Source organism: Choloepus didactylus, chromosome 9, assembly GCF_015220235.1.
Source record: "Choloepus didactylus isolate mChoDid1 chromosome 9, mChoDid1.pri, whole genome shotgun sequence".
In the NCBI taxonomy this organism is placed as follows: domain Eukaryota; kingdom Metazoa; phylum Chordata; class Mammalia; order Pilosa; family Megalonychidae; genus Choloepus; species Choloepus didactylus.
This window is the reverse complement of record NC_051315.1, coordinates 63,314,676-63,341,999: the sequence shown is the minus strand read 5'-3', so window position 1 is coordinate 63,341,999 and position 27,324 is coordinate 63,314,676. Positions and strand designations below refer to the sequence as shown.

At 37.9% G+C, this 27,324-nt stretch overlaps 1 protein-coding gene across 2 annotated transcripts in view; it reads left to right on the top strand.

The window, feature by feature from the left end:
- Nucleotides 1-1,786: 1,786 nt before the first annotated feature.
- Nucleotides 1,787-27,324, top strand: part of SP3 (Sp3 transcription factor) — a 70,582-nt gene continuing 45,044 nt past the window's right edge. The window contains exons 1-4 of one of the 2 annotated variants that reach the window (XM_037848932.1): nucleotides 1,787-2,349; nucleotides 2,966-3,099; nucleotides 3,600-3,716; nucleotides 11,239-12,598. In XM_037848932.1, coding sequence (XP_037704860.1) covers nucleotides 2,343-2,349; nucleotides 2,966-3,099; nucleotides 3,600-3,716; nucleotides 11,239-12,598 — 1,618 coding nt within the window. In that variant the 5' untranslated portion in view covers nucleotides 1,787-2,342. Of the gene's footprint in view, nucleotides 2,350-2,965; nucleotides 3,100-3,590; nucleotides 3,717-11,238; nucleotides 12,599-27,324 lie in introns of both variants that reach the window. The other variant, XM_037848931.1, reaches the window with a different exon arrangement.

Genomic DNA, 27,324 nt, shown 5'->3' with positions numbered 1-27,324 from the left:
TTAAAAGTAGCATCAAAAGCAGAATAGTTAGTTCTGATGGGTTTTCTCTTTTCAGAAAGATTAGATGAAATATTTTTGCACCCTGTCAGAATGATCTAAAGACCAAAAAAGTTGGCAAACTATTTGTTCTTGTCCTTTGTCATATTGGTATCAATGTGGAAATGAATTTAATTCCTGTGGCTAAGTATTCTGCCCTCTCTGGTGACGGGACTAATGTTTTGCAGAAGAGCATGGAGATAGTGTGTTTAGACCCATAAAACACATCCCCTCTCCTGAAAATGTATTAAATATTCTTTACAGGGAAAGAGCTATCCTCTAGCCAACATATCCAGGAAAGAACAAAGAGGAATAATATTGTTGACTTCCCACCCTCTCTCCTACTCCAATTATTTTTACCTCTAGCTCATCCCTTTTCCTTTTTAATTCAAAAATCAGCTTATTCTGACACTGATTTTCCTTTAAATTTTAAGGGTAAAATATTTCTGTATTGTACATCCACCACACCATTTGCTCTATTCAAATTTTAAAGTGATTCTACTTAAATAGGAGACCCAAAGGACATTTAGAAGATATCAAGCCTACTGCTGGACTCAGACTATCAAGTCTTATTTTTGCATATGGGCTGTTTTTAGGTCAATTCCCTAGAAACTCTATCTTTTGTACAATTAAGAGCCAGGTAACCATATAATGTTTCCCATCCTAGGAACATAAGTTCCAAGTGTTAATTCTTTAGAACTGAGATGCAAACTCTCTCACAAATGGATTAAGAGTTTTTGTTTTTTAGTTAGCACACACAAAATTTAGTTCAAGTGCTTGGACTTCACAACCCAGTAGTCTCCCCAGCATCCTCCCATGCCCCAACACAACTTCATTTATCACACAAGATACAATAAACACAATAGATGGAACACCGATTCTTAAGGCAGATTTCCAATAAAAGATCATGAACAGCGACTCCATCTTTCATTTAACCTTTCTTGGCTACTAGATCTAAAGGTAATAGGCAGGCATGTCTCTTAGTTGGCAAAAAAAAAAAAAAAAAAAAAAGCAAAAAACAAACAAACAAAAAAACAAAGAAAAACATTTTTTTCCCTCAGGATGACAGCAAGATAATAAGGATGCCAACAACGACCGAAGGAGTGTTAACCTAACCCAACAAATGAGACGAGACTTAAAGTATAATTAAAATGTTCCCAGAAAAAATGTACTTGGCTGAGATGCATTATTTAAAGTGTTGGCAATTGTTGATGGGTTTCTTCAGGAGGTATCTGACTTGGTACCAAGAGAATTAAGACGTGGGTAAGATGCTTGTGCAGCAAAATGATTATGCGAATGGATTTTTTTTTTTAGGATTCTGCCGCCACTGAATACATATACACACCACGTATGGAGTGAAACATACTTTAAAAATCCGTTTTGGTGCTACTGGCCAGAATTGAAGCTGTCCCCCTAATGTGTGTAGAAACTTGAGATTTCTTTTTTGTTTTGAATGCCGGTCTACACGGTACCTAAAAGTGGGAAACTGTTTAGGAGCACGGGACTAAAGAGGATGGAAACGAGTTGGCTCCAACTGTGAATCCAAGAACTGAATGTGTGTGAGAGAAAATCCTCCTCCAGCCTCGGAGGGGGTGTCTCCCCCAATGCCAGCTCCCTCCCCCCGGGCTCGTGGGGCGGGTCTGGTTTGCTCAGTAGCAGCAGCGGACGCAGCAGCAGCCCCGGGCTGAGCCGCGGCTCCAAGAGCGCGAGGCCCTGGGGAGATCCGGCCGCGGCTGCCGCCAGAATGAAGCGTCGAGAGGAGCCAGAGCTACCCGGGACGGATTTCCTCCCCAGCTCAGCCCCCCCAAAGCTTGGCGGGGTCTGTTCCAAGAGCCTGCGAGGTGGAGGAGGCTTGCGCCTCCGGCTTGGCAGCGGCAGCCGGCGACCGAGGCGGGCCCAGCGGGGTAACAGGCGAACCTTAACCGCTCTCGGGAATCTACGCCGCCTCGGCCGCTCATTGTCTCTCCACTTCCACCCGGGGGGCAAACAGGAAACGCGCCGCCTGCCCGAGCGACGGACGGGTGCCCGGACCAATGAGCTCACTCGACGGAAAGCGTGGCGGCAAATGAGCGGGAAGAAGAGGGGCGGGACTTCCGGGCGGGCTGTCACCCTCTTCCCCCCTTTTGGGCTGGAGGCTCCACCTTTTGTGTTTCCCGCACAGTCAATCAAAATAGGAAAAAAAAATCCCCGGACCGCTCCGGCCGTGTCCACCGCCGCTTCCCGCATCCTCTCCCGCCGCCGCCGCCTTCGCTCCTCACCATGTGTAAGGCGGCGGGGAGCCCCGCCTGAGGTGCCCTAAACACACTATGACCGGTACGTAAAGCCGAGAGAGAGCAACCTCTACTGTTGCCGCCGCTGCCGCCGCCGACCACAGTCAGCTCGGGGCAGCCGCCGCCGGCTCCCGGCTCTGTGTGTGCGACCGAGTGTCCGTGAGAGACAGAAAACCGCACTCTCCTCCGCCTCCCTCCCCTCCCCGCCAGCTACCGTCCACCCCTCAAGCCTCAGCAACGCCGTCTCCCCGCTGGGCCCCGGGACAGGCGGCCGGGTCCGCCGGGAGCGCATCCCCCTGTGTGCGGACGCGGGCGGCGGGCGGGCGTGTGTGACTGACGGTGCGAGAGGAGCGAGCGCGAGTGAGAGCGAGCGGCGCGAAGGGAAAGGGGAGGAGAGGAGAGGAGAGGGGGCAGGGGCAGCGCGGGGAGGAGGAGGAGGAGGAGGGAAAGAGGAGGAGGAGGAGGGTTACAGCGGCGGGCGGGGGCAGCAGCAGCAGGAGGGGAGGGGAGGAGGGAGCCGCCGCCGCCGCCGCCGGGGGGCGGGTGGGGGAGGGGAAGGGGACTCGGTCCTGGCTTTCGGAGTAATTTCGCCTCGGCCCGCGGGCCCCCTCCCTCTCCTCCACCCCCTTCCTCCCCCTCCCCCCGCGCTGTGCCTGCAGCTCCCGAAAAGCCCGTGAAACAAGAGGAAATGGCTGCCTTGGACGTGGACAGCGGCGGCGGTGGCGGTGGCCACGGCGAGTATCTGCAGCAGCAGCAGCACGGAAACGGCGCGGTGGCGGCGGCGGCGGCCCAGGTGAGGAGCGGCTGAGTCCCGGCCCGACTCCCCCCTCGCGCCGCTTTCTCCTCCCCTCGCCTCTCCCCTCCCTCCTCTTCTCCCTCCTCCCCTCCCCCCGCCCCGGGAGCTGCCCGCCGGAGGCGCCAACGCTCTCGACCCCGCCCGCGCTTCCCCCCCGCCCGGCGCCTTTTTGTGTGTGTGTGTATGTGTGTGTGTGTGTGTGCGAGTGCGAGTGCGAGTGCGTGCGCCCTCCCGGGGGTGGGTTCCGGGCCGATGGTGGAGGCCCCCGCGCGCATCCCGTAGCCCGCCTCCCCGCGGACGCTGGTGCTTGTGTGCGTGCGAGCGGGAGGACGCCGGCCCGAGTCGAGGCGGAGGGCGAGAGCTAGAGCGTGGGCCGCCCGGGCGCAGCCTGCGAGGACCGAGGCGCACTTCCTGTGCGAGCGGCGGCCCGGCCCTAACCGCCACCCCCTCCCCCTGTCTCCCTCTCTGAACCCGCCCATCGGGGGTAGGACACTCAGCCGTCACCGCTCGCCCTGCTGGCCGCTACCTGCAGCAAGATAGGGCCGCCATCGCCAGGCGACGACGAGGAGGAGGCGGCCGCCGCAGCCGGGGCCCCCGCCGCTGGCGCCGGAGCGGTAAGTCCCGCGCGCGCGGCCCGCCCCCGCCGAGGCCCTGCGTCCGCCATCCCCGGCCTGTGGCGTGCCCGCCCAAAAGGCCTTCCCGGCGCCCGCGTCTTCGTCCGAGCAGACGGATCGCGGAGCCAGGGCGCCCATCCCTGCTCTTTCGCATGCCTCTCTGGATCAGAAGCCAGCCCAGGCTTTTTCTAAATTGACACTGCGGCACCTCGCTCAAAATTCCCTACAAAATGAAGCCAGAAAAGGCGGGGGTGGAGGACTCCAAAATGGATGTTTGAGCAATTCTTATCAGTGCAGAAAACTCCTTCTCTGAACACTACAGAAATTTTCAAGCACAGCCTATCGGTCATAGTATCAACTACAGAGGAACAGTGGTCTATAGTTGTTAGCATTTTTGAAACGATCTTTTTTTGCTGGAGTTTATTAGATCTTACTAGTTCAGTTCTTAAACCTTTTCAAAAACATAACGATATATATACTCTTTGAATTATCGTTTTGTATGCAGATGTGAACACTTTTTGAGTGCTTTCTAGTGGCCGTTCAACATTGTTGAATTTTGTTTTTTTTTTGCAGATGACTGCATAAATTTGCGGTAGTTTTTATTGAGTGGATTAACTGAAACATTTAAGTAGCGACAGTTGAAATCGACTAAGTTACTTAGGTATTACTTTGGCTTTTGAAATTGAATGTGAGTACCAGTGTTAGAAACAAAAGTACACGTATGGAATGGTATTAACATGCACGGTAATACGTACGATACTTACAGCTGAATTTTGTTGGCAAAGTTATGTTTTTATTTTATTATTGTTCCTGATAAGGATATGGTAGGATTCTGTTTGTAGTGTTTTTAGTGTATGGGGCAGTGGGAGGAACAGGCCAATGTTGAGTGAGGATTCAAGACATTAGCTAGAAACAGTTTTTAGACTGTTGATTATCAATTTAATATTTGTTTGAATTGTTGTTGCATTAGTTTAACAGGTAAATGCTCACCTGTTAAAATGATTGAAACCCTTCCATTTTTTTTTCTTTTGAAGTGAGTTATAGGAATTGATTGTGTAGTGATGTTTGGAAGGGTCATTGTAGGCAAAAAAAAGTTGGACATTTGGTATATTCCGGAGCAAATGCTTTTAATGTGTAGGCATTAAAAGTTAAGATAATGTTATACTAAAGTTAAGTCATGTTATTGTAAAATATTATATTTGTAATTTTAGTGCCTGTTTAGGATGTGAATAGTTTTAATACCTTAAAAGTATGATTTTAGGTTTATGCTTTGCAAACAGATTAAAATGTAAAATCGTACAATTACATTTGTGAGAGGCATTGTTACTTTGGAAAACAAACTTACAGTTTGGTAAACCTTATTTTATGAACTGTATCCCTCCAGCCCCACAATATCAAAACAGGTTAACTGTTATCTTAGAAAACCACTGCTTAAGTAAAATTGCAGTATGTAATTGCTTCTACTTACGTATTTTTATGTTTTAAATAGAACAAAAAATTTCTCAAAGCTGAAACTTCCCACGTTTAATTATCAGCTAACAGATGGGGGAAGAGATGGGGGAGGGGCAGAAGTGAAGGAGGAAGTTATGTGTGAAAAATGTGTGTGTGTATATATATATATGTAGAACTGAGACTCACATGTGAGTCTCAGTCCTGGGAATAGAATCTGTCTCCAGCGTTAGCCAACTGTGGCCATGTTTCTACTTGTAGGGAAGTTGTTTCTATGCCTCTACCTAAATTCTGAGGTAGCCCCTCCTCTGGACTGCCAGATCACTACTGATACGTACTTCCTGCCAGATGAACATAAGCTAGAATTAGTCTGAGTAGATTTTTCTTTGTATGTTTGGGATGTGTGCATAAAATTTTCACTTTGAATAAAATTGGTAAGACTGACTTGAATATATTTGTCTTAGCAAATAGGGAAATTATTTTTTCCAGTTCAAAAATGGATTTCAGACATTTACTTCTCAGGAAATAAAAGAGGAATAAATTTAGGTGCACTCATGGGCATTTTTTTCCATTTAAAAACGTGTTTAGATAATCTTATTTTAACTACTTAAATTACTGGGAATCATGAGAGGTTTATAGTGAGCTTTTCTGTGGTTGTGTTTTTTAAAAATAACTTTTATTTTGGAAGAATTTTAGCTTTACAGAAAAGTTGCAAAGATGGTACTGAGAGTTCCTGTTTACCCTTCACCCAGCTTCCCCTAATGTTAACACCACCATAGTACATTTGTCAAATCTAGGAAATTAATGCTGATACAATATTATTAACTAAACCATAGACTTTATTTGGATTTTACCAGGTTTACCACTAATGCCCTTTTTTTGTTCCCGGATCCAATCCAGGACACCACATTGCATTTAATGTTGTGTTTGAAATCAAGTGGAAATACACACATAGAATTCAACTTTGTGCTAACTTAGTTTGGTACTTTAAGACTAAAAGAGCTTTGAAAAGCCAATCAGCTACATTGGAGATATGCTTTAAATATAATTTGGAATTTGTTATATTATGGGTTCATCTTGGATCCTGGCTAAGGGTGTTTGATTACCCTAAGTACAGTACTGAGTAGGTCTAATTGCAAAACAGTCTTGCCTCTAATGTGGTCCCACAGCATGAACTCACCAGAATGGTTTTATAGGAAAGCTCCTTTGTATTTTCCTTACTAAAAATTGTGTAGCTACTTCTAGTGATAAATCAGAAAATAGAAAAAAGTAGACTTAAGTATTAACTTGTCCTACATTTGCATGGACTTGTGGATCATTAGTTTGCTTATTCCATTTGTACTTTAATTTAGTGTAATAAAGTGCATAAGTAAATACATAAAAGACATTGCCTGATCTTTAAATTATAAATTTAGTGTTCATTAATTTAGCATATCAACATTGGAGCTACAATATGAATAGCTGATTTCAAGAAAGGTCATTGTTACTACTTAAATTAAGACCTACACTGTCAGTGTAACTAATTCATTGGATAATTGTTTTTATTTGAAAACTGAATTCTATTCATGTTTGTTGAAAGTTTTAAGAAACTTGAGTATATGCCTAAGCTTGTTTCTTAGTTTGTTTCCATCTTAGCTTTACACTTGTTCTTTTTTTCAATTATACACTTTCTTTGCCAATTCTGGCTTTCAAAAAGCTGTTTGTGGGAGCTGAGAAGTAAATAATCACTTCCAAATGCTATGCAGTAAGTGGTGTGAACATTTTTTCTTTTTCCCTTTCCACAGGTGTTATCTGAGAAGATATACCTTTTTCTTGTCCTCCCAACTCCTTTCCCCTCACCAATAAGGGAGAATGTTCTTGCAATGAATTGCTATAGCAGCGTCACTGCTGATGCTATCCCAGCGCTACTTGAGTCTGGTTCTTTTCACCTTGTGGCTATGTGTTTGTATTTACAGGGAAACTTACAGTGCCTACATTTACAACTTTTTACAGTAATACCAATACCAACATTATGTTAGATGTTGGGTTTTTTGTTTTTGTTTTGGTTCATTGTTCAGTAAGAATATTAGGAGTTACTGAAACAGGTGGATTTTTTTCTTTTGACTTGTAAACTTACATAGAGGATCATCTTGCAACCTTGTGTCTGGGCTTATTTAGCAAACCATTCTTGTAGAAATAAATTAACCTGAATATTCTTGCCTGGTTTATGTTGTTTTATGTCTCTTTTCCACTGTTTTGTGTAATACTTCTAATAGCCTAGCAGCAAACATTTTTATAACTTTTTAAAAAGTTTTCTAATTTATCCCTTTTCCATTTGGTATTTAGTGTACTTTATCTTTTTAAGTGATATGCTGCTGATGAATTTCTTTTACAAATTGGGTTAGTAAGGAGGCTTTGCAGTTTTGAAATATTTGGGGCTTATTCCGTGTGGAAATATGGAAATAAGTTAAAAATTGGTTTAGAGTTTCTTACAAGAAGCCTGTGATACTTCAAAGTCAGTTTTATTGATCCATTCTGTCGTATTTTGTCAATCATTTAAAAATAAACATTTTTAAACTATTCGTTCAGTAAGTACTTACTGATCTTACTTTGTGCCAGGAATTGTGCTAGGCATTTACCTAATGGATGTTTTCCAAATCTGTTAACATAATCTTAGTACTTAGTACTAATTGTATTAGCAGTGCAATCCTATTTAGGATTGCATAGTGCTTTACTATTTAGGAAGCTTAACATTTTCTTTTGATTTTTATGAGCCTGCAAGGTCATATATTTTTCCCTATTTTTAACATAAAGATAATTGAGACTTGCTCCAAATCATACATAGTTTTTAGCTGTAAGTGGAAGTCAGTTCTGAGTTCTTTCCTTTCTACTATAACATGATTCCCCACCCCACCTCTCCCTCAGCATAGTTTCGTCTTAAATCATGAAAGTCTAATAGCTTTCTGAATCAGTGGTTTTTTAATTCCATTTTTAAAATCTAATATTTAGCAATTTTGAAAATTGGAATTTTATGACATATAGAGTCTTCTTCTTTCCTGAATTTTTGCTTAAAATATCTTGCTGATTTTTTCCCAAGCTTGTGCTTCATAGATATTTTTATAAATGCTTTGGTCAGAATATATAATTTTGTCCTAAATTTGGGGTTTTCCTTCAATTAATGGCCTCATTGCTAGGAAAAAGGATTTGTTTTTGTTTAGCTTCTGGAGAGGGAATGACTCGGGCAGCAGCGTTTACTTAGATGTGAGAAGCTGTATTTATTTTCAAGGACTCTCTTAATTAGAAGAAAGCTGTTATTAAAAGTTGAATATTTAATTTGCCTTTATTACTATTTTGTAAACAACTTTTGGGATACCATAAGTGACTTTTTTTTTTTTTTTAAAAGGAAGAAAAGGACAAAATGTATTGTAAAATTAGTTTGTGCCTGAGATACCAAACTCTTTGTGAGAAGTTGAGTAATTGTAAACAGTGCTGGTCAGAAAAAGTTGATTCTTCAGTGATGAACAGTAACCTTAATAAGACAAAGACTGGGTTTTAGACATTATACTTTAGTTCAGATTTTAGTATAAAGTATAGATTTAAATATATTTATAGTTTACTTAAAATGCCAAAAGACTGAAATGAAACATGAATTGTGATATTTGGAATGGTGTCTTAAGCTTGTAATTTCTATTGCATGTGACTTTAAAGTCTGATGCTTCGTTTTAATAATTTAAGTGTTTATATTTGAAAGGCATTTTACTCTTTTAATTGAGGCCTAGACATTCCTATTGGGTCTTATGGTTTCTCTGCCTTTGGTCTCTTCTGCCTTGTAGTCTCTTTTACTGGGCCTTAGTTTATCTCTGAAATACAGTTCTGATTGCACCACTCACTTGCTTGAAAACCTTTTATAGCTTTCATTCACGATCTGCAGGATAAAGTCCAAACTCCTTAGCAGGATCTGTGAAGTCAGTTGCAGGCCCTAATAAAGATGTCTGGTCCTGTTCTACATTACTCTATGAATGTGAGCCTTTTCTGGATCTTCTCTTGAACTGCAACTAGATATTATTGTTTAGGGTTTCTTTTTGTTTGTGACTTTATTGTTTCTGTATCTTTATTAATGCCTCTTTATATTCCTATTTCCTAATTGCCCACAGTGAAATCTTATATTTTATTCTTAGAGTACTTCAAAAATATCTTCTGTGAAGTCTTCTTTTTTTTCCTCCAAACTTTTATGCTCCCACATAGTGTTTTGATCATATGGCTGGTATATATCATTTTTCACTTTGTATTAGCACATGTACATTTGCTTGGATAAATTGTGAACCATTTGAAGATAGTCATTATGTCTGTCATGGGTTTACTCACATGCCTATTTAATCTTGGCCGATATGCTCAAATGTTTAAATTGAATCATGAAACTGTGGTTCATCCATTGAAATAATACACTTCTCAACTGTGGGTCTGCATGAAAATTAGACAGTGAGTTTAAGACGTTTTTAAGATCTTTTGTTTCTGTAATATTTGCATTAAATTTTCAGAATGGTTTATGTTGGGGGGGACAGTATTTGGATTAACCTCTTTTAGTGTCACATATCCCTTTGAGATTATGACAAACCCTTAGGTCATCTTCTTCCCTCAAATTGCATCTCCCCTCCCCCCCAAGTTGGTATGCTATTGAGTATTCACGAATCCCTTGAATCATAGTCATGAATCCTAGGTTCAGAGTTCTGGGCTAGATATGCTTACATTCGCATTGTCTAATTTATGTGAAGTTATTGGTAACCATAGATAGGTCTAGAAAGAAGTGGGATAGGGATGGCTTTGTTTTGATGGTAATTCATATAGGATATCATTTACTGTGTGTTTATCCCTGTCTTAGTGGGACATGAATATGGCACAGTGGCTGAAGGTCTGGGTTGGAATCAAACCTATCCTAGTTTTATATCCTGTCTTGGTCATGTGATAGCTGTGTGAATTTTGTCCTTGAGTTTTCTCATTTGTGAAATGGGAATGAATAACACTTACCTCAAGAATTGTTGTAAGGGGTAAATTGTAAAGTCTTATAAACCTCTACCATAGTACTTTGCATGCAAAAGAAAAGCTCAAATACTGGACATTACTGTTACTTATCCTGTAAAAAAAATTTTACCCTTTGACATCCACATCTAGACTTTTATTGCTTTCTGCTTTCCTACTTTGTATTTTTCCAGTCTGTCTTCATCAATAAACTATGGGGGTGGTACCTGAAATTTCAGCATGTAATATAATGCAAAATGTGTATATTTACATAGACATTAAAATAGAATAGTAGGTAAAGTCACAGACTATCTTCCATGTTTTAGACCCTGGAAAAACCTTTCAGATAGGACTACTTTGCTATGTGATCACAGGACAAAAACCTTTCCTCATGAAATTATTTTAAGGTCTCATTTTTTTCTGGTAGTTTGTGGGAAAAATAATGGGTGTTTGGTGGCTTTACTAATGGAATAGCCTTAACCATGGGTTTACTCAGAGTACATTAATTAATCCAAGCCATAAAAGGTAGTTTTAATTATTAGATTTAAAGTTTATGGCAGTAACATATAAATCTTATTTTTCTAACTTGGATGACTTGATAACACTGTACTAATAAAGGTTCTTTTTTATACACAAATACAGTGCATCCGATTTAACGATGTATCTGTATACATTTTGAACTCTTCCCAGTAGTTGAGGTCCATTTGGTTTGAGCTCTCTCATAATCTTTAATAGCCATCTTGACTTTTTTTGTTTGTTTATTTTTAACTAAATAGCATTAGAGATCACATATCAGGGATAAGGAGATCACTTTGTGGTTGTAAACAGAGGTTATTTCCAATAATCCCCCTCCCCACTCAAATAGGATTTGTATGGGTTATCTATGCAATAATTAAAAACTGGAAGTGATAATTATTGTAGTTCATATATTACTGCATCTGCATTTGAAATCCTTTTGTGTTATTCAGATAACTTGTTTTCAGGTAATAGGATGTATGCCAATTTTTAGAGTTTCTTGAGGGTTCATTTAAATATACCAGAAGTGTATCTTGTAACATTTTTTGTTTTCTTCGCCCAGACAGGTGATTTGGCTTCTGCACAGTTAGGAGGAGCACCAAACCGATGGGAGGTTTTGTCAGCCACACCTACAACAATAAAAGATGAAGCTGGTAATCTAGTACAGATTCCAAGTGCTGCTGCTACGAGTGGGCAGTATGTCCTTCCCCTTCAGAATTTGCAGAATCAGCAGATATTTTCAGTTGCACCAGGATCAGATTCATCAAATGGTACAGTGTCCAGTGTTCAGTATCAAGTAATACCACAGATTCAGTCAACGGATGGTCAGCAGGTTCAGATTGGTTTCACAGGCCCTTCAGATAATGGGGGTATAAATCAAGAAAGCGGTCAAATTCAGATCATTCCTGGCTCTAATCAAACTTTACTTGCCTCTGGAACTCCTCCTGCTAATATCCAGAATCTCATACCACAGACTGGTCAAGTCCAGGTTCAGGGAGTTGCAATTGGTAGTTCATCTTTTCCTGGCCAAACCCAAGTAGTTGCTAATGTGCCTCTTGGTCTGCCAGGAAATATTACCTTTGTACCAATCAATAGTGTCGATCTAGATTCTTTGGGACTCTCGGGCAGTTCTCAGACAATGACTGCAGGCATTAATGCAGATGGACATTTGATAAACACGGGACAAGCTATGGATAGTTCAGACAATTCAGAAAGGACTGGTGAGCGGGTTTCTCCTGATATCAATGAAACTAATGCTGATACAGATTTATTTGTGCCAACGTCTTCTTCGTCACAGTTGCCTGTTACCATAGATAGTACAGGTATATTACAACAAAACACGAATAGCTTGACCACTTCTAGTGGGCAAGTGCATTCTTCAGATCTTCAGGGAAATTATATCCAGTCGCCTGTGTCTGAAGAGACACAGGCTCAAAATATTCAGGTTTCTGCAGCACAGCCTGTTGTACAACATCTACAACTTCAAGAGTCTCAGCAGCCAACCAGTCAAGCCCAAATTGTGCAAGGTATTACACCACAGACAATCCATGGTGTGCAAGGCAGTGGTCAAAATATATCACAACAGGCTTTGCAAAATCTTCAGTTGCAGCTGAATCCTGGAACCTTTTTAATTCAGGCACAGACAGTGACTCCTTCTGGACAGATAACTTGGCAAACATTTCAAGTACAAGGGGTCCAGAACTTACAGAATTTGCAAATACAGAATACTGCTGCCCAACAAATAACTTTGACGCCTGTTCAGACACTCACACTTGGTCAAGTTGCAGCAGGTGGAGCCTTGACTTCAACACCAGTTAGTCTAAGTGCTGGTCAGTTGCCAAATCTACAGACAGTTACAGTGAACTCTATAGATTCTACAGGTATACAGCTACACCCAGGAGAGAATGCTGACAGTCCTGCAGGTATGTCTATTTTAACACAACATTTGTTAGAAAAACATAAATTGTAAGTTTTAAGTCACGTCATACTATGAAATAAGTTCTGACTGATGTGTTAATGTGTAGGGAAAGTTTAGATGTTCAGCATTTGGCGCTCTCTCAAGGTGATCAGACATTTCCCTGTGTTTAAATGAAAGTGCGCACCAAAATATTTTTCAAATTGTTCTCCATTGAAAGTTTGTAATTTTTGAAGTTAAGGACTCATTTCTTCATTTCTCCAGTTACATTTGCAGGCTCTCCCTTTCCCTTCCCCCGTCAATTTTATATTTGTGTTCACATCCGTTTAGTATTGTCCAGCCTTATAAAATATTTATTTGGCAGGTAGGATGTCTTGGCTAGCGTGGGTGTGTGATGTATGTTAAGAATTTTATGTATTATATTTCGTTGGGGAGTCAGGATGACATACTGAAAACATGGTACTGGGAGTAAAGACTTACATGTGCTGTCTTAGCTGCTAGCTAGCTGTGTGATTTTGGTCATCATTTTTTCTCTTGTGATTTCAATCTCCTCACGTAAAATGGGGTTGTTGGGCTAGGTAACTGTTTCTAGGATCTCTTCCAGACCCCTAATTCTTTGATTTTGTGATAGTTTATTTTTATTAGTGTGTAGTGTTATTAAACTTAGTCATGCCAGAAATACTGTTATTGTTAGTAGGGGTAGAAATTTCAAAAGTCTCCTCTTTGAATATTATGTAACAATTAAGTAATACAGTTTAAAAAGAAATAATACCACTATTATCCTATTAATGTTATTCATCTAGATAACATTTCATTGAATGTTTTATTGTGCACTAATTCCAGAACATAATTGCTTTCACTATTCTACTTTGTATTTGGATTTTTGTGGAAATTGTACAATCAGTGACTGTAAACTTTTTTTTAATTCAGTTTTATTGAAATATATTCACATACCATGCAGTCATCTATAGTATATAATCAATTGTTCACAGTACTATCATACAGTCATTCATTCATTCATCACCCCAATCTATTTTTGAACATTTTCCTTACATCAGAAAGAATCAGAATAAAGAATGAAAAATAAAAGTGAAAAAGAACACCCAAATCATGGCCCCCCCATCCCACCATATTTTTCATTCAGTTTTTGTCCCCATTTTTCTACTCCTCCATCTATACACTAGATAAAGGGAGTGCGATCCACAAGGTTTTCACAATCACACTGAGTGTAAACTTCTAAATAGGGGCACTTGGGTGTAATTTATTGAAACAACTCCTGTCACCCCTTAAAATACTTTTTTTTTCTTTTAGAAATTTGTGCTGTATGTTTAGATAATTGGAATTGTCCTGGAGCTTCAGATCTGGATTTGGAAATCCTTTAATTTCATTTGAGCCTTAAGCTAGAGTTTAGGGCAGTAATTGTCAAAATGTGCTGTGTGTGCACCTGTGGTGGTCCTTTAGATCCTCTCAGGCCTTTGATTTCAAAACTATTTTTGTAATAATACTAAGAAGTTATTTACCTTTTTCACTGTGGTGGTATTTGCACTAATGGTGCAAAAGCAGTGGTGGATAAAACTGCTGGTGTTTTAGTACGAATCAAGGCAGTGGCATCATCAGACTGTACTAGTAGTCTTTGTATTCTTCATGACCCTGCATCTGCAGTTTAAAAAATGCCGATTTCACGGAAGACTATCCTTGATGAACCAGTAAAAATAGTTATTTTTACTAAATCTTGACCCTTGAATGCTGCATGTCTTTTTTTTTTTTAATAACTGCTTTAAGGTATGTCACATACCATAAAATTCCCCCTTTTAAAGTATACAATTTAGTAGTTTTTAGTATAGTCACAGAGTTGTGCAGCCATCACCACCATCTAATTTTTAGTGCATTTTTATCACCCCCAAAGGAAAACCTGCATCCCTTAGCAGTCACTGCCCTTTTCCCCCTCCCCTCAGCCCCTGGCAACCACGAATTACTTCCTCGCTCTTTGGATAGTTTGGATTTTAATCCCATTTCATAGAAATGAAATCATACGATTTGTGGCCTTTTGACTCTGACTTTCATTTAGCTTAATGTTTTAAAGGTTCACCCATGTTGTAGTATGTATCAGTACCTCCTTTTAATGGTTGAAAAATATTCCGTTGTATGGCTGTACCACATTTATCCATTGGTCAGTTGATGGATATTGGGTTGTTTCTACTTTTTGGCTTTCATGCATAATGTTGCTATGACCATTTGTGTACAAGCTTTTTTGGACATAAGTTTTAATATCTCTTGGGCATATATCTAGGAGTGGAATTGCTGGGTCATATAAGTTTTAGTATCTCTTGGGCATATATCTAGGAGTGGAATTGCTGGGTCATATGGTAACTGTTTAACTTTTTGAGGAACTGCTAAATTATTTTTCAAAGTGACTGTACCAGTGTATGAGGGTTATAATTTATCTACATTACCACCAGCATTTTTGATTATAGCCATCCTAGTGGGTGAGAAATGGTAGCTTATTGTGGTTCTGATTTGCATTTCCCACTGCCTGTCTCTTGAATATTTTTTTGAGAAATAAGATACCTGTCTTTGAAAAACACTTTTTTTTCTGTTGTGCACTTGTGTGAGTTGCAAGCTGAACTAGATGCTATTTTCGTGGAACACTTTTTACTTGAAAGAACAACTGACAAATTATGGTTAAGACTCACCATTTGTATTTATTATATGATAGATATTTTCTCTAGCTAATCAGCAAAATGTGTCTGTCATTTAAAGGAAAAAGCCTGATAATATTTGTTGCCAATGACAAAATTTAGGCTTTCAAGTAAAAATTAAAATTTTGGTAAACTTGAATCTACTATACAGGACGAGGCTTAAGAATGGGGAGTGGTTGCTTAGTATGAGCAGAATGTTTAATTAGGATGAACTTAAATGTTTGGAAATGAACAGAGGTGTTGGTAGCAAGATGCAAGAATAACTAACAGCCCCGAATGGTGTGTGAATGAGGTGGAAAGGGGAAGCTCAGAGTCATATATGTCACCAGAAGGAAAGTTGGAGGTCAAAAGATGGAAATGTATAAAACTGAATCCTGTGGTGGGCAATGTGCATGATCAACTGTACAAATACTAGAAATCACTTCCATGAACCAGAACAAATGTATGACAATACAATTAGAAGTTAATAATAGAGGGGCATATAGGGAAGAACTATATACCTATTACAAACTATATACTGCAGTTAGTAGTATTTCAACATTTTTTCATAAACAGTAACAAATGTACTATATCAATACTATGAGTCAACAGTTGAGGGAGTTTGGTTAGGGATAGGGGAGGTTTAGAGTTTCCTTTTCTTTTTTTTCTTTTTTCATCTTTCACTTTATTTCTTGTCTGGATTAATGAAAAGTTTCTAAAAATTGAACAAAAATTAAGTGTGATGGATGCACAGCTGTATGAGGGTACCCAGGGGCAAGTGATTGTATACTTTGGATCTTTGGATAATTCTATGGTATCTGAACAATCTCAATAAAAATGAAAAAAAAAAAACAAACAAACTTGAATCTACTATCATGAGCTTTATAACTTCATACTTAAATATTCTTATGATGAGATGGGTGGTGGTATTAATAAACAGAGACGCTTTTGATAATGTATTACAATGAAGTATGCCAACATTTGGAAATAGGTATTTTTCACATTGTCAACTCATGATATTACTACATAGGCAAGCCTTTTGCTTAAAAAGCAGTGTTCTAGTTTGCTAATGCTGCAGAATGCAAAACACCAGAGATGGATTGGCTTTTATAAAAATGGGGTTTATTTGGCTACACAGTTACAGTCTTAAGGCCATAAAGTGTCCAAGGTAACACATCAGTAATCAGGTACCTTCACTGGAGGATGGCCAGTGGGGTCCGGAAAACCTCTGTTAGCTGGGAAGGCACGTGGCTGGCGTCTGCTCCAAAGTTCTGGTTTCAAAATGGCTTTCTCCCAGGATGTTCCTCGCTAGCAAGCTTGCTCCTCTTCAAAACGTCACTCACAGCTGTACTGAGTTCCTTCTCTTTGAGTCAGTTCATTTATATGGCTCCACTGATCAAGGCCCACCCTGAATGGGTGGGGCCATGCCAAATATCCCATCAGTTGTCATCTACAGTTGGGTGGGGCGCATCTCCATGCAAACAACCTAATCCAAACGTTCCAACTTAATCCCCACTATTATGTCTGCCCCACAAGATTGCATCAAAGAATATGGCTTTTTCTGGGGGACATAATACATTCAAACTGGCACAAGCAGAGTCTATGGTAGAAATGCACTCCTTACAGTGTTTAAAAAAGAATGGAAAAAAATATGAATGATTTTGATCCATACTGTTTTTAAGTAATAGGTAGATCTCACTTTTGACATTGATATACAAATAGGGGACCAACCTAATTATTGTTTTTACTAGACCTTAAAATTGTCATATTAAATATAACCTGAGGATGACTTTTTAGATATTGTACATTAAACCCAGCTTTGTTTCTATGTCTGAGTTCCTTTTACTCTGGGAATCTGTATCCAAACCTTACTGAAATAACTACTGAAGGATTAAGTAATCAAGCAGGCAAATGGATCCAGAGGAAATGAGTGGGATGTATGTATATGTGCATGTCAAGGTGTTTCATTAAATTTTAGGAGAGCTCAGATTTTTGTTTTATTTTAAAACTGTGTAATAAAGCATTAGAAAAAGCTTGGGGAAAAATCATTCAACTCATTTTTTTTTGTTTGTTTATTCTTTTTGAGTCTTATAATTGTGTATTTTCTGTACTTCATTAAAATTTGTTTTATCTCTTTACAAAAAATAATACATACTTGGTTTGGAAGATAAAACTTATGGAAATATTTAATGTAGAAAGTAGAAGTTTCTCTAATTTCATCTCAGGAGTAAGATGGCATCACATCCATTTTTTAATGCTATCATAGTTATATTGCACATACTGTAACTTGTAATGTTTAAGTTTTAGTTATTTTTATTGTGATAGGATGAAAATACCAGGTAGGTATTTAGATCAGGAATTATAACCTATTTAATAATTAATATAAATAAAAGTATCCCATGTGAGAGGGCTTGGCCCAGAGTTTAGGTTCACTCCTTAAACCAGGGGTGGGAGTTGTTAAAGGGTAGCTAAAAAAAACACAAAAAGGGTTGTTGCTGGGTAAGCCAATACTCAGTGGTACAACTTAAATAAAGCTGTATACTTAACAGAAATGTGGAGAGGGACTGAGGGATATGGGACATCAACAGTCTTCTGACCAACATCTGAGCTGATCTGAAACATTGAGCTTGTTAGCTCCATTGTCTGGATTTGTGGTATCCTCACTATTACCACTAAAGCCAGTATAAGACCTCGTTCTGTCTACAGTGTGGCGGGGCTCCTTTAAGGCACTTGTAAAACTGGTAGACTCAGAGATGTGAATACAGAGAGAGGAAGAAAAATTGTACTCAAGATGAGTTTGTAAACCAAAATCTCTAAATATGTGAACATGGCAAAATCAATGAAAGATAGCCAAGAAAACCAACAATAGAAGATGAATTCATGTCAGATTTAAAAAGATAGAAAAATCTGCTAAAGACATTTAAGTCACTATGCCTATCATTCTTAATAAGATAAAGAAAGTAATGGAATCCATAGAGAAGTTCTAAAATGAGAAAAGGTAGATATGAAAAGAATCAGAAGTCCTGGAAATGAAATTAGTATTGCCTTTTCTTTTTCATTGATAGTGATGTCTTATTATCAGTATTGTCTTAGATGAAAACAAGGTGTTTTTTTTGGTAGTGCTGGTGGGGTGACCCCAGAACAACTTTTAGAATAGACATAGAAAAAGAAAGAATGAGCAAATATTAAACAGAGGAGTGCACTCAGAATGCAGCACAGAGATAATTAAAAAGCAGTTAAGAGATATTGAAGACAGAATTCCAGCATAAGAATCTTAGAGAATGGTGCGAATGGCAGAGATGCAATATTCAATGCGATTATTACAGAGGTTTGGGTTGAAGAAGTATAGTCTACAGATCAGAATTTTACTTCAGGTATCAAGTAAGATAAGTAAAAATAAGTCCAATCCTGACTTACAATGAAATTATAGAGAAAGAGATCACCTGAAATGAAAACAGAGGGAAAAGACAGTTCACCAACAAAGAATTACAAACCTGCAACTTTTCTCATTAGCCACACAGATGTCTTCAATGTGCTGAGAGGAAATAACCAGCAACTCAGAATTCTATATCCAGTTAAATTACTACTCAAGAGTTAGGGCTTAATGAGTACATTTAAAGTATTCAAGGACCGAGAATTTATTATCCAAAGATCCTTGTTGAAATATAACTACTGAAGGATTAAATAATTAAGTAGAAAAATGGATCCAGAGAAAACTAGTGGGATGCAAGAAATAATAGTTATCACAGAGATGGATTAAAAAGTTGATAATTTGACTGTAAAATACTGGTAATTGTAAAAAAAAAATTATGGAAATTTAAAAAATACACAAAAGCAGAGAAAATGTTTAGTGAACCTCCATTTACTCAAACTATTAGTTTCATCAGTTATCAACACTGTCATCATGTCATTATTGTTTCCTCTGTCTCTACCATTTATAGCTTTATTTTGCTGGAGTATTTTAAAGCAAATTCTAGGCATTGTGTAATTTTGCCCCAAAATACTCATGGAATAATTTTCAGGAAATTATAATTCTCATGAAATAATACTCATAGTGTGGGACCCCTGAGTATTCCTGAGACCTTTCGTGGCAATGTGTGAGGTCGAAACTGTTTTTCACAATAATACCAAGGTGTTACTTGCCTGTTTTACCCTCATCTCACTAGTATGCAGTGGCATTTTCCAGAGACTACAAGATGTGATAACACAGCAGATTAAATGCAGAAGCAGATGTGAAAATCCAGCTGTATTCTAATAAACCACATATTAAAAAGATTGCAAAAATGTCAAACTCTTCTACTTTTTTTTGAAAATATAGTCAGTTTTCATAAAGTTGTTATTTATGTTAATATGTAATGAGTTTATTGTTATTTTTGAATGAATTAACACGTTTCAAAATTTCCCAGGTTTGATTCTCTATATGGAAAGTATTGCTATATATACTTAAGTAGACAGAGGCCATTTGGAGTCCTGAGATTTTTTTAAACAGATTTTTTTTTCATTTTTATAAAGTTGTAATTTACATAAAGTGAAATTCCCCCTTTTTAAAAGTACACAGTTCTGCCTGTTTTGACATAGACACACTGTTGTATAATTACCATAACAATCAAGATACAGTATCATTTCATGACAACACCCCCTTCCCCCAGTTTCCTTATGCCACTTTGTAGTCAGTGCATCTTTCCCACCCCCAGTCTCTGGCAGATATATGTATAAGTCACATAAAAGCTTCTTTGAGGTTCTTAATAATTTTTAAGAGTTAAAGGGATTGATGTTTTTTTACAGTGGATTTGTTTAAATTAGGATTCAAACAAGAACTATATAAATTAGGATTCAGGCAAGGACTTTGAGTGATGTATGTACCCTTAAGTCTCACCTTTTTCACCTAATGGTTTTGGCAACTTTCCCTTGTCACTTGGAATCATTTTGAGGTGCAAAGTGGTGATTTTTCTAATTCTCTCATTCCTTTTTATTTAAACTTGTGATTCTTCTATGAAGAACTTTTTCTCTCTCAGATATTTGTTTACCCCAAAATAGTTTGTACAAGAAGGGCAGATTAAACTACTAAATTCATTCCTTTTATTTACTCTTACTTTCAGAAAGAATTGATGTCTTAACTGTCAGAGATTCTATTTTTTTGGTGAACTATTATGACCTCATATATATTTTTTATCTTTTTGTGTTTTAATCAGTTGCAATCAGTATTCTTGGTAGTTAATTTTTATAGTGCTAAAAAGTGGAATTCTATGCATGAAAACAGAAATTGGAGTGGGCAACTCATGAGGTGTTGGTCTGTGTGTAAAGGGTTTTTGTTATTTTTAGGAGGAAAAATCATGAGGATAGTTTTAGCCTTTCTCCAGAAATTTATAGATTGGTTATAAGTAACTATCAGGAAAACAAAAATGCAAATTTTAGCTTCTAAACTGGGACAGGAGGTAGAAAATTATCAATCCAACAGAAAATACTGAAGAAGAAATGCAGGAAAGAAAAAGTAATAAAAAACAGATGTAGAAATTCAGGAAAGCCCTGAAAAGGAAACAGGAAAAAGTATATTAACAGTTCCACAGCCAGCAAAATTGGTAAATTATCTGCTGGTATTCTGCTATATATAGTCTGCTATATATAGTGTATATATATACACAAAAGTTTTATAGTTTTGTAACTTTGTTTTCAACTGCTCATTTCCATATCAGTGGTTTTCTACAACAGACTTATTTGGTTGCATTAGTAAGAATTGTTATATGGATGTTCCATGATTTATTTGACTAATCTATTATGTGTTTAGGTTATTTCTCATTTTGTCCCATTACATAGAAATTTATACTTCTGTAATTATTTCCTTGTGCAGAATTACTAAAAATGGAATTGTTGGGTTAAAAAGTGTCACTATTTAAGGCTTTTAGACATATTGTAAAAATGCGTTTTTACCACATTGTATGAGAGAAAGGACTTTTGCATACTTTATCAACACTGAGATACTTTACCAAATGGGCAAAGTTTGGGGAGTAAAAATAGAATCTGAATGCATCCATATGATTATCAGGGAAGTTGAACATTTTTGCATGTCTGTGGTTATTTGTGCTTCTTTGGTAAAATGCACTTCATGTTTTTTGTCTATTTTCCTTTTGTGTGTTTCTTCCCCACTGCTAATTTGTAAGACATCTTTATTTGTTAAGGATCCTAATGTTTTTCATAATATAAGTATTTTCCCCATTTATTTGCAGTTAAGTTTGGTTATGGTGAGTTTTAGTACATGTATGTTCTGAAGAGAATTTTTTGAGCCAAATAGTTTAGAAACTCTGAAATATAGTTTCTGAGTTTAGTTTGTACTTATTTGCAAGTCTCTTGATGGCAGTGACAACAGTATGTTGAAGAGCCTGGGAATTTAAAAATAATTTCTATGACTAGAAAAATCTAGAATACATGATGTGACTTGTAAAATAAAATCATTTAAAATGTATGTTTTGGTCACACTTCTTATTTTCTTAGTCTTTTATGGAAAAAGAGTGCTTAATTCCTTGGGGATGATACTTTCCTTCATTCTTAAATGGCTGTTTAATGTTGGTAAGTATGATGGCAGTATTTGTTCTGATCTAGTGACGTGATTTAAACCATACAGTCTTAGAGGTCAGCCAATACAACTCATTAGATGCGTCTTCAACAAATGGCTGCTCAGTGTGTTTTTAAATACTTCTGTTCTTAATTTGTTTTCTGAAGTTGTATATTCCATTTATGGTTAACCAAATTTATACTGTAATGTAGCCAGTAATAATAATGCACATAATTCTGATTAGATAAAACAGAACGGAAATTACCTGATGTCTGATCTTCTTGCTTTCTTTGAAGCGTTGTTCTGCAGTGCTATGTTACTTTGAGTCTAAGTCAGCTTTATTATAGTTTGTTATCTAAGCTACTTATTCATTTGGTGGTCCTTGGGGACCATTTTGTATTCCGCTTCATTTTATAATGGTATTTGATGTTGATACTTTTTCATACATCTCAAATTCTATGAATCATCCTACCAGCAATCTAGATTAGAGAAGTCAGTCAACAAATGTTTGAGGGTATACTACAGTATTCCAGTTAATGTTCTCTAGGTTCTTCGGCCACAACATACTCTAATTTCAGATAAATAGTGGTATGAAGAAAATAAAGCAGGGTTATGGAATAGGGAATATTTAAAAATCTGGAGAATGGACAACTGTTTTAGATTGGATGATTAGGAACTACCTGCTTATAAGGTGGTGAAATTCCAGTACATAGCTGAACACTGAGAAGGAGTGTGCCATTTTGAAATTTGAAGGAAAAAGTATTCCAGAAAGAGGGAATGAACCAGTGTGACTGAGGCTTTGTGAATTAGGAGTATTAGAAGGCGAGGTTGGAGGTAGTCAGAGACTGGATAACATAGCCATGGTAAGGAATTTGAATTTTATTCCACATTTAGTGGGAAAACTTTGGGAAGTTTTGAGTAGGAAAATGATGTGATCTATGTTTTAAAAAGATCACTCTGGAAGAACCCTATGGCAGGCTTGAGGGGGTTGGGATGGCAAGAGTAAGCACAGGGCTAATCTAGTAATACAGTCAAATGATGATACTAAATTTGGCTAGATTAGTAATAGGGAAAGCCCTGGGGGAGGGGTGGCATAAAGAGGGAATTAAGAATTCTGTTTTGGCTATGTTAAATTTGAAAAGCCTATTAGATTTCCAAGTGGATGGTTCAAGTAAGCATTTGACTATCAGAGTCTAGAGCTCAGGCTGGACTGGAGATGAAAATTGGGGAGTCATTAATGGATATAAATGTGACCAAATGAAGTCATTCAGGTCATAGCTTTTCAGTCTTCAGTTGCATGACAGAATCTCACAGGGAACTTTTTTTTTTTTATTTTTTTTTATTTTTTTATTTTATTTTTTTTTCTTCCCTGCAAAACTTACCTCTACTCTGGCCTTCAAGAGAAAAAAAAAATCCCTTTCTCAGTACTAAAAACTCCTTGTAAGATTTTTTTTTCTTCCAGTTTTATTGAGATATATACACTTATCATACAGTCATTTATAGTGTACAATCATTTGTTCACAGTATCATTATATATTTGTGCTGTCATCACCACAGTTTTTGAACATTTTCATAACTCCAAAAAAAAATAAAATAAGAATAGAAATAAAAGTAAAAAGAACACCCCAAACGTCCCATTGCTCCTATTATTCATTTAATTTTTGTCCCCATTTCTCTACTCATCTGTCCATACACTGTTTAAAGAGAATGTGAGCCACAAGGTTTTCACAACCACGTGGTTACATGGAATACGCTATATAGTTATACAGTCATCTTCAAAAATCAAGGCTACTGGGTTGCAGTTTTATAGTTTCAGGTATTTCCTTCTAGCTATTCCAATACACCAAAAACTAAAAAGGGATATGTATATAATGTATAAGAATAACCTCCAGAATATCTTCACAACTACATTTGAAATCTCCCAACCACTGAAACTCTATTTTGTTTCTTTTCTCTTCCTTCTCTTGGTCCAGAAGGAAGGCTTTCTCAATCCCACGATGCCGGGTCCAGGTTCATCCTGGGAGTCATGTCCCACGTTGCCAGGGAGATTTACACCCCTGGGAGTCATGTCTCATGTAGGAGGTAGGGCAGTGAGTTCACTTGCTGAGTGGGCTTAGAGAAAGAGAGAGGGCCACATCTGAGCAACAAGAGGTTCTCAGGGGGTGACTCTTAGGCACAGTTATAAGTAGGCTTAGCCTCTCTTCATATAGAGCTTTTTAAAGATGCAAACGACTGTGTTCACTCTCCCAATTATAGTTTTTTTTTTTTTTTTTTAAGGAAATTGATTTTATTCAGGCTATTGCAATAGGGAGGGCTTCCCTTGACCTGATGATTAGAATGTCTTGATGAGGTAGTTTTGTCTTAGAGTTTTATAGGGAGGAGTAGATAACTTATTGGTGGGGTGATTTTACAGTTGAGATTGTTTTTATAATCAGAGGGAGAGACAGTCAGCTGAACAAGAATTCTCTGAGTCTAGGTAGTTTCAGGAGGACAAACGGTTTAGCTAATCATTTGTGAGACAAAGAGTGGGAATTTGGAGGGTCTGTGTCTGGCCTTGTCATAGGTGAACAAGGGGTCAACTGCAGGTCTTATCTAAGTCATGGGGAAGGGTGGTTCTTTGCAGTGAGCCATTTCCCAGAACACAAAAGAGTGGGGGGATTTTTTGTTCTCTTCTAAGCAGTTTCATTGAGATATATTCACATACCATACAATCCATCCAAAATATACAATCAGTGGCTCATAATTATACATTCATTATTACCACATTCAATTTTAGAACATTTTCATTACTCAAAAAAAAAAAAAATTCATACCCCTTAACTACCCCCCCTCCATTATTGACCCTTAGCATTTGTGTGGTACATTTGTTAATGAAAGAATATTTAACTGTAGTTCATAGTTCGCATTAGGTGCATTTTTTCCATGTACCATTCTATTAACTCCTTGTAAAAGTGATATACATTTGTTCTAGTTCATGAAACATTTTTATATTTATACTATTCATGACAGTCATTGTCCACCACAGGGTTCCCTGTGTTATACAGTGCCATGTTTCATCCTCTAGCTTTCCTTTTAGTGACATATCTGACTCTGTGCTTCCCCTTTCAACCACCATCACACATAATTCAGTACTTTTAATTGCACTCACCATAATGTGCTACCATCACCTCTATCCATTTCCAAACATTTAAATTCAGCCTAGTTAAAAATTCTGCACACATTAAGCATCCACTCCCCATTCTCTACCCTCATGCTATCTCTGGTAACCTATATTCTAGATTTTAACTACAATAAGTTTACTGATTATAATTAGTTGATATTAGTGAGGTCATACAGTATTTGTCCTTTTATGTCTGGCTTCACTCAACATAATGTCCTCAAGGTTCATCCATGTTCTTTTATGCTTCAGGACTTCATTCCTTCTTACTGAATAATATTCCATTATATTTATATACCACGTATTGTTATCCATTCATTGCTTGATAGACACTTGAGATGTTTCCATCTTCTGGCTATTGTAAATAATGCTGCTAGAAACATTGATGTGCAAATGTTTTCATGTCCCTGCTTTCAGTTCTGAGTACATACCTAGTTACAGGATTGTTGCATCCAATTCTAATTTAATTGCTCTGTATGAGGCCTAGGAAAGACATGTATTTTAAAAGTTTGCAAGTGATTTTGAGTGAAGCTGGTTTGAGAATTACTAACTTAGTAGGGAATTAATAAAGATAGAGAAGAGTTGGAAAATAATGTCATTATGAGCCTCAAATTATTTTCTGCAGAGTTCTCAAGTGCAATATCCAGCATATAATCAGGTAACCAGGCATGTGGGGAGATGAGACCACATGAGCAAAAACCAGCAGAAATCATAGATACAAAAACAGACCCATTGGCACATTGGAGCTCCAGCTACTAGAATTATTAAACAGGAACTAAAACCTATGTTTTCTATGGTCAAGAAGATAAAACCAAAATAGAAAAATTTTAACAGGAGCGTTGGAGACTAACAAAAACTACATAGCACACTTGGAAAAGAACCAAATAGAAATTCAGGAGCTGAACACAAAATAACCAAAATTGAGAATAAACCTTAGGGCTGAGTTCTAGGGCATTCCTAACATTTAGAGGGTAAGAAGTAGAAGAGGAGCCAGCACAGGAAACAGAGAAAGAGCTTCCAGAAAAGGGAAGCCAAGTGAATAAACTACTTAAGGAAAGAGAGAGTACTTACCAGGGTCAGATATTGTGGAGACGATGTGTAAGATGAGAGAATGGGATGTTAGATTTGGCAACCAATGAGTTAGCCTTGTTCATGGTAACATCGTGGATTGGGTGTGAGTACTTAACTTGCTTCATAAGTGGCAAGAGGATTTATGGTTTTATGAAAGTCTTGAAGGTAGATTTTGACTATTTAGACTATGTCCCTACTTTATTTTCTGTATTAGAAAGAAGCTAGTTGATAAATTTCAGGGGCTACTCATTCTTCATACTTGTATGAAGTGTTCTTGCTTTTTCTTGAGTATGAAGGAGAAAGCCTTTATGTGCCTCTTCTAATTGCTGCTCATGCTTAAAATTTTGTTTGGGCCTCATTTGGAAGAAGGGATAGTAAACGCTCAAGAACCGAAGAGAGGAGGTGAATAAGTTTCTTAGGGTGGAATGGTATTTAGTCAAATAAGTAATACTTTCTTGATAAGTTTGTTGTACAAGTATGTGCATGTTCTGAAGGAGCTTACCGATTTGAAGGAGTTATTTAAAGCAGACATATGAAGCATAATTACACAATTAAATCAGTGTGTAATTGGCAGTATATATCAACGTAATAAGTTCCTAAATTTTATGGTGCAGATAATTGTGTATTAGTTCATAGGAATGGGGTATCAAAGAGGGCTCCGATTGTCAGGGAAGACTTCATAGAGAAGGGGGAACTTGAAGACGGGATTTGGATTTGGATAGGTAGGGAGATGAGGGGAAGATGTTTACTAATAAGGTAAAAAGCAATATAAGTGAGAGTAGAGACCAGTCTGTCCAGGAGATAGTTTATTAGCACAGCATTTCCCCAAAAATGGTTTTTTAATTAAAAAAATAAAAATGGAAAAACATTTAGTTATTAATAAGTTATTAAATATGAAAATGTTAATTACCACATTAGTTTCTGAGAAATCCTGTGAAAAGTAAACTTCTGACCCTTTAAGGAAAGGAAGCAGTATCCCTTATCTCTTTTAGATTGTACATTTGTAGAGATTAGTGTTTCATTGGATTAATTGTGAGGACACTTAGTGAAATACTGTAGCAGCCTAAATAGAAAGCTGGGATGTTCGGGGACTAGTGGCTGATAGGACACATTTGGGTAAGTATAGTGTGAGTGTGGAGAGCTCAGAATTCTATTGGTGAGGATTTTAATATTTTTACTCGACTTTAGGAGCCCTTGAAGATTCTTGAACAGAGGAATAACATGAATAAATCAATGCTTTGGAAGACATACTTCAGGAATTGATTGGAATGGGGAGA